This window comes from Sinocyclocheilus rhinocerous, unplaced genomic scaffold, assembly GCF_001515625.1.
Source record: "Sinocyclocheilus rhinocerous isolate Xijiao unplaced genomic scaffold, SAMN03320098_v1.1 scaffold615, whole genome shotgun sequence".
NCBI classification, from domain to species: domain Eukaryota; kingdom Metazoa; phylum Chordata; class Actinopteri; order Cypriniformes; family Cyprinidae; genus Sinocyclocheilus; species Sinocyclocheilus rhinocerous.
Window position 1 is genome coordinate 3,156,883 of NW_015631049.1, and position 12,908 is coordinate 3,169,790.

A 12,908-nucleotide genomic window follows, 5' to 3' on the forward strand; every position below is an offset into this window, starting at 1 on the left:
GCTAATTCAAATGCGATTTCAATACCCTGCATATTGATAGCGGCTCCCTGATGTGCGAAAATTATGGGGTTAAAGTAAAAAAAAATATTTTGACTGAAAATTTTTCCTCAGCCAAACCCCGTTCCACAGCCATACCCTTCACACACCCAGTTTAAGAGCAGTGTAGGAGCACCTTCTAATCAATAATAAAAAATTCTGATCAAGAATTAGCCTTTCTAATACGAGCTGACATTTGACTCAAAGTGATTTTAGGAGCATTTTCTTTTTACCTTTGTAAATGCATTTTTCTAATTTTATTAAATGCATGCAGTGTTTCCTAGGATTTTTTCCAAAGTTTTTTTTTTTGCACTACCCCATCTCCACCCCCAGTCATTAGTGCCGTTTCGTTCTTTGACAGAACATATAGGACAATTTTTGAAATAGCGCCATAAACAACATTTATTTCAAATTTAATTCAAGCACTTTCAAGGACCTATGTTTGTTTTCAAGTAATCCACCCTCAATACCACGACTGAGGTGAGACCTTTGAGCAAGGCACCGAACCCTGGACGCCACAGCAATATTGCTCGTTGCTCCGTTCACGGTGTGTGTGTGTCACTACTGTGTGTGTGCACTTGGATGGGTTAAATGCAGAGCACAAATTCCGAGTATGGGACACCATACTTGGCCACACATCACTTCACTAATATGACTGTGCAGCTTTGTGTTACCTGGCAGCTCTGGTGCAGGAATATGCTCTCTGTATTTGTATGCAAGCTCTCTAAACGTGCGAAGTCCACAGCAGTAGCACAGGAAAGAGTTGGCAGTGATTCTGAAATCTGAAATACATGCACATATAAACAACAGTGAATTACAGAAGGCCATTTACCTGAGATAGTCATCTTCAGTGAAATAGTACTAGATAACTGATGCATTGACATTCAGTTTCTTTATAAGTGGTATAGTGAAACGATAAACCAATTTGTCAGCTGGTATAAATAATATTACGATTTGCAGCCACATGTTAGGAAATGAGGCTTCCAATCACTTTATGTTCAGAGAAAAAGATAAAGATAATGATAAAGATAATGTATCCCCCAAAAAGTTCAGCCATATTGTGGATTTTTTTTTCCTTTTATCAACCACCCTTACTTCAACATGTGCCTGACCCTCAACATTTCTTAATATGACCAAAGGGCAGTTACCGGAGAGCTGGTACAGGCCCTGCTGTACAGCCTGGAGCACTTCCTGCAGCATATGCCTCCAGCTCATTCCTCGAGAAGTCAAATAATTCTACCACAAAAAGCAGAAATGTACGGAAGAGGATTAGGGCCAAGCAATAATAAAAAAATAAAATCATCTCGAGATTAAAGTCGTTACAATTCGGGAAAAAACTCGTTAAATTTCAAGAAAAAAGTTGAGATAAAATGTTGAGATTAAACTCATTAAATTTCGACAATAAAGTCGTTATGTTTTGAGAAAAAACTTGTTAAATTGAGGAAAAAAAGTCGAAATAAAATGTTGAGAATAAACATTAAATGACAAGAAAAAAGTCGTTAAATTGCGAGAAAAAAAGTCGAAATAAAATGTTGAGAATAAACATTAAATTACGAGAAAAAAGTCACTAAATTTAGAGAGAAAAAACTCGTTAAATTTTGAGAAAAAAGTTGAAATAAAATGTTGAGAATAAACTCATTGAATTTCGAGAAAAAAGTTGAGAATAAACACACTCGTGTCATGTTCATTTCATCTCGTTGGAAAGTGTTATTTAGCATCTGCAGTGCGGTGGGTTGGAGAGTAATACACTGGGGAGTAGCGTATGATACGATCGACTGGGTTCGAGTCCGTCTTTTGCCAAACTCGCTTTTCTTCCTTTTCTCATCAAATATCACATCGGAAAAGTGGAAATCAATTGCTTAACGAGTGTTTAATAATAATGTATTAATTAGGGGTAGGCAGGCTATAGGGAGGGCTTTGTTGTCCCAATAAGGCAGCATCTATTTCTATAATTTCAATAGATAAAATCTATAAAATCATTGTTATTCAAATCAATGTTATTATTGCATCCTGTTAGTGTACAACAATACTAGCTACTATTTACACTTATTGCAAAGATCTGCTACTTTTACATAACATAAATAGAATGGCTATTTTCACTTAGTGTAAATAGCACATATCTAAAATGCTGCTGTTGTCACTTAGTGTAAATAGTACAACTATTTTCTAGAACTATTTTCACTGTAAATAGCATCTATGACAGGGGTGTCCAAAGTCCGGCCGGGGGCCAAATACGGCCCGTGGATGAATTTCAAACGGCCCGCAGCTTGTCTATTGAAATGTAGGCTATTATATGTGGCCCGCCAATCATAATTTACAAATCACGCAGTTTCACAATGTCAACAGAAAGTGACAGCACTAAATTTTAGGCCAGATGTATCAGTAAAACGTGAGTGACAACAATTTGATAACTCATATGCACTGTTCTTTAGCGCTCCGAAAGCGGAAGAGTGCTACTCGTGTGAAGTACGCTGCATGGATCGTTATTAGCTCTGCCTAAAGACAGCGCAGCGTGAGCTCAGAACAACTGCGTTTACTCGCAGGTCTCGATCAGGCGACCACTAAACAGCGCTGTGAGAAGCGTTTGAGTTTGGAGCAGAGCTCTCCTATACAAACCACAGATGTCACAATGATTTAAACTAGTTTAAAGGCAGATGAAACCGCGCTGCCATTCTCAACAACACTGATGCGGAAAACAGGAGAAACACTGTCTGACAACAATACAGTTAGAATACTTTTCAATCCACAAATGAATATTTACAATGGATTTACTGTAGTAACACTAAACCTACCTAAATAATACATTATTTTTAAATACTCGTTAAGCAATTGATTTCCACTTTTCCGATGTGATATTTGATGAGAAAAGGAAGAAAAGCGAGTTTGGCAAAAGACGGACTCGAACCCAGTCAATCGTATCATACGCTACTGCCCAGTGTATTACTCTCCAACCCACCGCACTGCAGACGCTAAATAACACTTTCCAACGAGATGAAATGAACATGACACAAGTGTTTATTCTCAACTTTTTTCTTGAAATTTAACGCGTTTTTTCTCGCAATTTAACGTAATTTAATGAGTTTATTCTCAACATTTTATTTCGACTTTTCTCGAAATTTAACGACTTTTTTCTCGTTATTTAATGAGTTTATTCTCAACATTTTATGTCGACTTTTTTTCTCACAACTGAACGACTTTTTTCTCGAAATTTAAAGATTTTTTTCTCAAAACATAACGACTTTATTCTCAAAATTTAATGAGTTTAATCTCAACATATTATCTTGACTTTTTTCTTGAAATTTAACGAGTTTTTTCTCGAAATTTAAAGACTTTAATCAGAATCAGAATGAGCTTTATTGCCAGGTCTGTTTACACATACGAGGAATTTGTTTTAGTGACAGAAGCTCCACAGTGCAACAGTGTAATCTCGAGATGTTTTTTTTTATTTTTATTTTTTTATTATTGCTTGGCCCTAATCCTCTTCCGTAGAAATGAACAACAGCTTAGAGCTCAAGAGTTATATAAGTCAAATTCTAACAAATACTTCAATTTAAAACTTGGATTTGTGTTGGTAAAATATCCTCCTGGTAATTATAATTAAAAACTAGGTTTTCACATTTTCTAAAGAAAATGATAACTGAGGGCTGGGATTCCAAGTAGGACGCAAAATGTAGTAGTTCATTTAAAATAAATTTTATTTAAATAATTTAATTAAAATCAAATAAAAATTAAAAGAAAAAAAATGTGTATTTCACATTGTTTCTCCTAAAAAATAAGTTATAGGTTAGTTTAAGATATGAAAAATTCCCACAGTATTAAATTCTTAATACTTAAATCTGCAATCTTCTGCTGTATCAAGAAAAAATTTTTTTTTACACTGCATTAAAATGTTACTGTAGCTTGAAATTAATCTGATTAAGATCATTATTTTAATCTATTGACTGCCTAAGTAAGACAATGTGATTTTTTTGACCATTTTATCATCCATCAGGCAAAAAAAGTGCTATAAGATTGGTTAGAAAAGTAATAGCAGTTAACAATCCACACAATAATTTGAGGTTTAATGTACGTCTGTAGCACAAACATACTGGATAAGTTAAAAGTTTAATACTCAAAGCTAGTGATTTGTTAAAATTCCTAATCCCAAATTTGTATTTCCAACTAAAACTATTAAAATAGTTTCCTTAACTGAATATAATATAGATAAAAATATAAATAACAAAAAAAAACTTTTAGAATATTTTCTAGAAAAGATTTTACTAGAAAATAGAAAAAAAACAGGGAAAAAATAAATGTTGCCTTGCAACCAGTTGAAATGCTAAAATGACAAGATGTTGAAATGCTAAAATGACTAAAATGGAAATAAAAACAGAATACAAAAAAAAAACAAATAATAAAATAAATATTTATAACCAAAAAAGACAAAAGCATATAACACAATTACTAATAAATACTATTATAGTGTATAAATAATAATAAAATAACAGTGATTCCATGTATGAGTATGAGTTCCAAGTATGAGCAAACAAACTGTACATACCTGAAGGACTTCAGACTCATATTGATTTCCATTAAAAACTCCATCCAGACATTTATCATTAAGGTTAAGTTCTGTCAAGAGAAATAACCATAATCATTATTATAAAATAACACAGACAGTCAGAAATATATTATACAGAAAGCTTAACTGCTTCAGAAACCTACCGCTGAAACGTGCAAGGCAGCCGTGACAGCCGATCCGCTGGCAGCCCCAGTACACATGACAGTAAGGTTTCTGGCACACCATACCTGGCCAAAGAATCAGACAACAAATCATCAGGTGACTCCAGGAGGCCTGAGAACATTGATGGACAGGTGTCAGGGTCACTCACAGTGCTGCGGGGACATCTGAGGGGGAAGGTGCTCGAAGCGTCGGTCGGGCATGGGCTGCAGGCAGCAGGAGCAGATGAGGTGACTGCCCTGAGGAGGACATCTGAACTCCTGAGGAGCTGCAGTAGGAATACAGTGGATTTAAGCATATGAAGAATTGCATGCATGTGTCTGTTCTGTTGTTGTGCAAATGCATTGTCAAGACTCAAGTGTGAGCATGAATAACCTGTGGAGGTGTCAGAGGATGTGGAGGGGCCGTCTCCAGGCACTTTAGCTGGCCCTTCTGATTGAGCGGCCTCACAGATCCACAGGGCAGAGCTAAGCTCCTTCCGATAACCTGGACACTGCCGACACATCATATAGGGCTGACTGTGAACAAGCATGGTAGATCAGGGTGTGCTTCAGTAATCACTTAAATACTTGATAGAATCTACTATTTTAAGATCCAAGCAAGAGAATCACAATTTCAGCTAACATTTAATAAGAAACAAAACACTATAATAATTTAGATAACTGGATTTTCCTTTCTTTAAAGTTCTACTTCAAGTAATACAAGATTCTGAATGGATAACAGTTGTTCACCTCAAGTCAGAAATGTCGCTGTCATTGTCTGAGAGCTCAAACAGATAGTCTGAACTGCCCTCTTCATCCGAGAAGGAGCGTTCGACCTTTGGCTGCAGCATGTCCTGCGTGATCTTGTTTCGGGCATCCATGCTGCACAAGTCATCTTCACTCCGACACTTCTCTACGACCAAAAAAAAAAAAAAAAAAGTTCAAAAATTTGTTCTGAAGTTTCAAAAGCCTAGGGTCAGTACGTTTTATTTTTCCAATACTTTTAATCCACAAGGAAAGATGGCATCGATCTAAAGTGACAGTAAAGACATTTATAATGTTAAGAAAATACGTTTTTTTGCAAATAAATAGTTCTTTTAAACTTTCTATTCATCAAAGTGTCAGTTTTCACAAAAATATTAAGCAGTACAACTGTTTTCAACATTCATAATAAGAAATGCTTCTCGAGCACTAATTCAGCATATTAGAATGATTTCAGAAGCATCATGTGACACTGAAGACTTGAATATTGGCTGCTGAAAATTCAGCTATGCCATCACTGGAATACATTTTAAAATATATTAAAATAGAAAACAGTTATTTTAAAGTGCAATAATCTTTCACAATAATAATGTTTTTGATCAAATAAATGCAGAAAAGAATCTCTTCTTGGTACATTCAGAATAAAATGGCTTAAAGAGTGTTTAGCAAAGCCACACTCAATATGGTACCATATTCCTAATCATATTTTCAAAAATATCGGTGGCCTTGAATTTGTTTTAAGATGTGATCTTGATCTTTTCAAAATTCCTTTGAAGGTTTCTAATTTTCATAAACAAGTTCTGCTTTTTTTGGAAAATGATATTTACTAGGGATGCACCGATACCGATACTGGTATCGGGTCCCTAATATTTACCCATAACTTTTCCCCTTACAACTCCACTCTTTGGCTGTAGTTATTAACAGAAAGTCTTTGTTTAAAATTGATTGGTATAGTAAAGGCATTATTTTTATTCATGATTTATTAGATGAAAATGGGTATTTATCTAATCGCATCATTATTTTAATAATAAATATAGAGTTAAAATTACGATAAAAGGCTATGATAAAGTACGCAATGTTATACCCACTGGTTTATTAAGAATAATCCAAAGCAGTTTTTCTGATCCATTATCTAGGCATGTAGTTTCTCTTCCTTATTTAAAAATATGTAATGTAGACCTCTTCGATAGTAAGTGTAATAACAAACTTATAAAGAAAGAATTTAAACGTATTATCACTTGGGAGTTACCAGTGCTATTTTCTGGGAGATGTTGAACCCTCAGTAAAGGCTAAAGATTTACCTTTTATCTTATATACCCAGTTGCTTTGAAGGTTAAGGAGACATATTATAGAACTAAAAATACCTTGCAAACGGTTTATACTCTCATGCTGTTTAGTTACATTTGACTTGGTGTGAACAGGCCTCAAGTGAGAATAGAGGTGTGTTACAGTACCTGGGTGCTGGAGAAGGTAAGCCTCCACCAGGTTGTTGAGGATGTGGTTTTTACGGATCCTCTCCACAGGACATCGGCAGGTGGGGCAGAGGGAGGAACGCTCCATCCAGCCAGAATAACAGGCAGCACAAAATGTATGCATGCAGGGCTGAAGACTGTATAGAAACACACACATTAACTACTGAACATTCATTCAAATTCAGCCTCCACACACATTCTAAAAATCCTTCTTAAATTATTTATATAAAAGTTTTAATTAGTAAAACAACTAATGGATTTACGCTCAGCCAACATGTCCATTCGGGTGTAAGTGTTGATTTGTGCACACTGGACTGACCTGACACAGTCGTGCAGCAGGTCCTGGCAGACAATGCATGTGAGGGATTCTTCCATTTTGTCTGTTGTGGCTCCTTCACTTTTCTCTTTTCCTGCTGCTCCTCTGAGAGGAACCTGAGGAGCTGCTGCAAAAACAGCAGAGTCACTGTGAGAAGATCCATACCCCTCCTGATCATCTGCAAGACAGATAGATACAGACCTAAACGTTACATTTGAAAGTGTCTATATTGTAGAACAGTTCTGAAATGCATGTAACCAGATAAAAACTTCAGAAGTCAACAAGATTTCATTGTTTTAAAGAAATTCATTATTTTTATTTAGCAAAGATGCATCAAAAGTGACAATAAAGACATTTATAATGTAAAAAAAGATTTCTTTTTTAAATAAATTCTGTTTTCAACTTTCTATTTATCAAAGAATCTTGAAAACAAGTATCACCGTTCCCACAAAATATTAAGCAGCACAACTGTTTTCAACATTGATAAGAAATGTTACTTAAGAACCACATCAGCATATTACAAAGATTAGAATGATCATGTGACAAATTTTTGAACGGTAGTGCAATCTTAAACCATCAAAGCATAAAACACTTCTAAACTCTTTCAAAGTAGTCTGAAAAATTTGTCAAGTTAGTGATTATCATTATGTTGGAATACAGATGCTTAGACCACTCAAAATAGATAGAAATCATAAATTATTCACAATGCGTCACATTTATTCATTTTATCAAAACTGTGTGTTACAGCACCTTTGTCAGTTTTTCTTCTTTTCCTCTGCATTTCCACCTCTGGCTCCATCTGTCGCGCTCCTTCAGTCCAACAGGTCCACTTCAGGTGAGTGTGATTCATGACCGGCTCCCCAGGGCTGCCTGCTGGTGCAGTCATCTCTGATTCTCCTTTACGAATAACTGAAGAACTCACTGGGTTCTTCTTTGCAGACACATCTGCTAAATGGTTCATACAGGCATATACATTTTTTTAGGCATTTTTTGAGTATGTAAAGGCTTGTTCACACCAAAAATGTTAACCATTAAGATAAAGAAAATGCTAACTACATTGAACAAAATTATAAACGCAACACTTTTGTTTTTGCCCCCATTTTTCACGAGCTGAACTCAAAGATCTTCCACAGTAACACATTATAACATTCTGTTTATTATAAGTGCACACTGCTCTTTAAAGCAGGATGGATTCTGATTGGCTGTCAAGGTTTTAATCGTTCATCAGTTAGAAAAAAAAATTCTATTTCTAAAACTATCTTTATTGTTATATTTATCGTCCTTGGTCTGAACAGGCCTTATATGTGAAAAACGCAATACATAGATGAACAGCAGCACAGAATGCCAACGCAATTACAATTATATACTAGTCATTTTCTTATCAAAACAACTTGCATGAAAGTGCACATACAGTGTGGATGGTAATTACCAGAGCAGGTAGATAATGGCATGTTGTAGAAGTGGAAGGAAGAGTTGGAGGTAGATGGCTGAGGATCCTCATGCCCAGACTGAGGTAGAGGCTTTACAATAACAGGCTCTACTGGTGCTGGTTCACTCTCGGTTTCCGTCAGATCTGAATCTTCTTCTCTTCCAGCGTCTGTGGAGATCCCAAAGAGAAAACTTATCAACTTACAGAAATTGCCAAAAATTGCATGGGGATGAAGCTGGGATTTCATGAAATCAAAACTCACTTTTCACCTTTCTCATGTTATTATGGGTAATTCATCTGTGCATGTTTTTCCAAAGGAGAAAAATGCTTGTTTCCGTAACTTCTATTCAAAATGTAGTAACATGCTCTTTCTTTTTCTGCTGACCTCACTTAGGCAGGCAATAGCAAAACTAACTCTGTATAACAGGAGTATAGGAATATCAGTATGAAACATTATATTCAGTATGTATTTACCTTCAACGTCCTGTGAGGCACTTTCCTGTGGCCTGATGGCCTGATAAACATAAGCAATGTCTGCAAAACCAAAAACAGATGAGTGATGTGGCTTACCTGCATCATCTGTTTGGATGCAACTATGCTACCGAAACAGAAAATGCTTAACAAATGTGAAAACTCACTTTGCTCTGGCTCATTCTTCCTGTACACAAAGTGAATGACATCACCATTCTGCAGTAAATGTATCTGCTTCTTCACCACTAGATGAGTGATGTGGCTTACCTGCATCTTCTGTTTGGATGCAAACTATGCTACCGAAACAGAAAATGCTTAACAAATGTGAAAACTCACTTTGCTCTGGCTCATTCTTCCTGTACACAAAGTGAATGACATCACCATTCTGCAGTAAATGTATCTGCTTCTTCACCACTTTGGACATATTGACCACTGTTCCATTGGTGCTGACGGAAACAAACAGATCATCATCAAGCAGAAATTACAGTTCCCATAATTAGGAATTTCATGGATTCCTTTTTGTGTGAGTGCTATTCAGAGGCTAAATTACTAAATTAGTGAATTCTATTTTCTGGAACAATCGACAAAGAACAAGAAAGATTAAAAGAACGTCACAAGTTGGCTTCAAACTCAATCGACATGCCTGAGCAACATGTCCACTTATCTGCCAAGCCACATTTCTGATGTATGATAGTGCTTCTCATGTATTTGAAAAATGTTTTTGAATTGTTTGAGAAATTACAAATTACCCATTTATGAATGTATCAATGTTTTAAAATAGCAAAGAGAAAGTTGTACAAGAAAGGATAATGAGAAGGGAGGGAGGGGAAACTTGCCATTTCCATCACACAGACTAAGCATTGTGTAAAACACGGAGCATATTATTGACTGTCTAGCAGACATTCACTTAATTAGCTGGATGGAAATGTACAGCAACACTGGTGAGCTGGCGTACAATCAAATACATGAGAGATACAGTCACCACAGACACAGATCAACTAGTATATCTCCATCAACTGACTATTAACCAAATTACAATTAATGATTCACCAAAGCAAAGATTAAATGTCATGAGGGAATTGGATATATATTTGCTGCAGGGCGAAGCATGTCATTAACTGAATTCACTTACTAGCGTAATTACAAGTCACCCAGTATAATTTGCAAAAACCTAACAGACCTAAAAAGAATTAACACCAACTGCCCATGTGCAAGTTTTTTTTTTTTGATACATCTATTTGTGAAAAAAATAAACTGTAGCATCACCATTATACATCAGTCTTCCAAAATAATATTAGTTAATGATATTAGTAATATTAGCAAATATTATTATTAATATTAATAATAATAGTTACACTGTATTAAACTGTAATCTGACAAACCTAGTGGATTGATGGATAGTGGCAAAACTGGAAAAGATTTAAAATGACAATTTGTTGCACTGTGATCTTAGTCTTTTAATGTCATCTAATGATTCTTGTTCTAAATATGCCTGACAAGATTGAATGACACACTGAATTACATTTTTAATCTGTAAATCATGTATGATAGTCACTGATATATACTTTATATACTAATATAATATAGTTTATACTAATACTATATATACAGTATATTAGTATAAACTATGTACACTAAAAGAGGGAACAAGCAGGAACATGATATTGGCATGAAATTATTCAACAATCCATGTGCGTGTATTATAGCTCATTTCTTACAAGAAGGACCTCATGATGTCAAACAGGTGGTCCTACCTCATGTCCTCCAGCCACACCTTTCCTGAGTTCTGATCTTGAGTGATTTTGCAATGATTCCCTGAGACCAGTTTATTAGCCGGGAATGAGAGGTCACAATCTATGAAGAAAATACGTCTGTGAGGTTTTGACATAGAGCAGGGGTCTCCAAACTCGGTCCTGGGGGGCCACTGTCCTGCAAAGTTTAGCTCCAACTTGCCTCAACACACCTGCCTGGAAGTTTCTAGTATGGCTAGTAAGACCTTGATGAGCTGGTTCAGGTGTGTTCTATTGGGGTTGGAGCTAAACTCTACAGGACAGTGGCTCTCCAGGAGCAGGATTGGACACCCCTGACATAGAGATAAGTCAACAATAAATAAAAATGGACTATATTCTTTTTCTTATTGTGTACAATCCATCACTGTTATTAAAAAAATAGGTCTTTATAATCTTTTAACAAAAAGAATTGTTCCACTTCTGAAAAGTTTTAGCTGATGTCACCTTCAAGCTTTTAGGCCCAGTCTCAAATGCAAAAATGCAAGTTTGAGCTCAAACAATAGCTGTGTGAAAATGAGAAAAGCATGACGAAAATAAAGTCTAATTTTAGGACCATTAATAATAATTGTGAAATTTCCAAAATTCTCACTACTGTAAGGCAAATAAACAAACAAACAAATAAAATAAAAATTATTAATAATAACAATAGTAGTAGTAGTAGTAGTAAAGTATTTTTACATTACAGTAGTGCATGTTTCTAGCACCACACCAAAGTCATGGAATCGATTCTCAGTGAATGCATGAAATGATAAACACATACTTTGCAATGTAAGTTGCTTTGTCTACAAGAGTGTGGATAAATGGGAATGGCAAATGGGACACTCTATGATTTTATTTAATATCCTGCTTCCCTTTAAAATAGGTGACATTACTGAAGTTAAATTGGTTGTGAACGCATTTTCATTGCGACTTTAATAAAGCACGCTCCTCTTTTCATCAAGCACCTTTTCTCTTCCTGACCTGGCCCATTACTTTCTCGCTCAGACACATTAGACATGCAAGTCTTAAATGAAGTATAGTGTGGCGTGATGTGATGTAAGGTTAAAAATGACACTATTATAGTAATGAAGCATATCAGTTCTGCTAATAACCAGTGTCGAATGTTACTGTGAAGCGTGCAGAACCAAAGAGACACATCGATTAATATTAATTAAAGCAGAAAAACAGACAGTCTTTAAAACCAGACAGAAACAGACGGAGTCAAAGGGATACAACATTTCCCTGCACACCACCACAACACAAAAAACTACTTAATATTCCATGAGCATGTCTTCAATAGATGCCTTTGTCATTATTGGGGTGGGGGTTCATTTGCTGAACTAAAGAGAGTATTGTGAAAGGCATGAGCTCACTGAATACACGCAGACACTGCTTCAGACTGATTATCTTCTTGAGGGTTAAAAAAAGTAATAACTAATAAATGTAATAGGTAAAACTAGACAGTCATAGAAGAGTCTGTAAAGAAGTTAGAGGCTCTTTTAAAATGAAACAATTATTCCACATTATTAGCGATGATGTTCAGCGCACCTTTTTTTCTTCCCACCGTGCATTCTCTATTTATAAGTAATATCTCTGAACACGGAGATGTGTCGAATTTCACAAGTTTTCCCCAGGCCTGTCCGCTGCCCTGATGTGCCATCTTCTCCTCTTCCTTATTTTACCTGCCAGACAGCAGATCACGTCACCTAAAGAAGCATGAGGCAAAGAACACAAACACAAATATGTCATGAAGTCAAATAAATGCAAATGCTGATTATGGTGAAATAGAGTCGAAAAATGGAGTGTGAACCACTACACACAGCATCTTTAGTAAAATAAACAGTAGAGGAGACCAGGAAGTGTTTGTAACACAAGATGAGTTGTAACCAGCAGTTTAACTGATTATAAATTAGCTACAGGGATGAACTCATACTGTACATGAACAAAACCCT

General features: G+C 35.7%; 1 protein-coding gene across 1 annotated transcript in view; it reads right to left on the bottom strand.

The window, feature by feature from the left end:
• Positions 1 to 12,660, bottom strand: part of LOC107741261 (E3 ubiquitin-protein ligase CHFR-like) — a 17,254-nt gene extending 4,594 nt beyond the window's left edge. Inside the window, exons 1-15 of the mRNA XM_016553963.1 lie at positions 12,505 to 12,660; positions 10,942 to 11,041; positions 9,524 to 9,633; positions 9,191 to 9,250; positions 8,717 to 8,884; positions 8,038 to 8,232; positions 7,291 to 7,465; positions 6,954 to 7,108; positions 5,488 to 5,650; positions 5,132 to 5,274; positions 4,908 to 5,024; positions 4,741 to 4,824; positions 4,577 to 4,647; positions 1,185 to 1,272; positions 711 to 818 (exon numbers count right to left, since the gene is read on the bottom strand). Coding sequence (XP_016409449.1) covers positions 711 to 818; positions 1,185 to 1,272; positions 4,577 to 4,647; positions 4,741 to 4,824; positions 4,908 to 5,024; positions 5,132 to 5,274; positions 5,488 to 5,650; positions 6,954 to 7,108; positions 7,291 to 7,465; positions 8,038 to 8,232; positions 8,717 to 8,884; positions 9,191 to 9,250; positions 9,524 to 9,633; positions 10,942 to 11,041; positions 12,505 to 12,616 — 1,849 coding nt within the window. The 5' untranslated portion in view covers positions 12,617 to 12,660. The remainder of the gene's footprint in view (positions 1 to 710; positions 819 to 1,184; positions 1,273 to 4,576; positions 4,648 to 4,740; positions 4,825 to 4,907; positions 5,025 to 5,131; positions 5,275 to 5,487; positions 5,651 to 6,953; positions 7,109 to 7,290; positions 7,466 to 8,037; positions 8,233 to 8,716; positions 8,885 to 9,190; positions 9,251 to 9,523; positions 9,634 to 10,941; positions 11,042 to 12,504) is intronic.
• Positions 12,661 to 12,908: the final 248 nt, after the last annotated feature.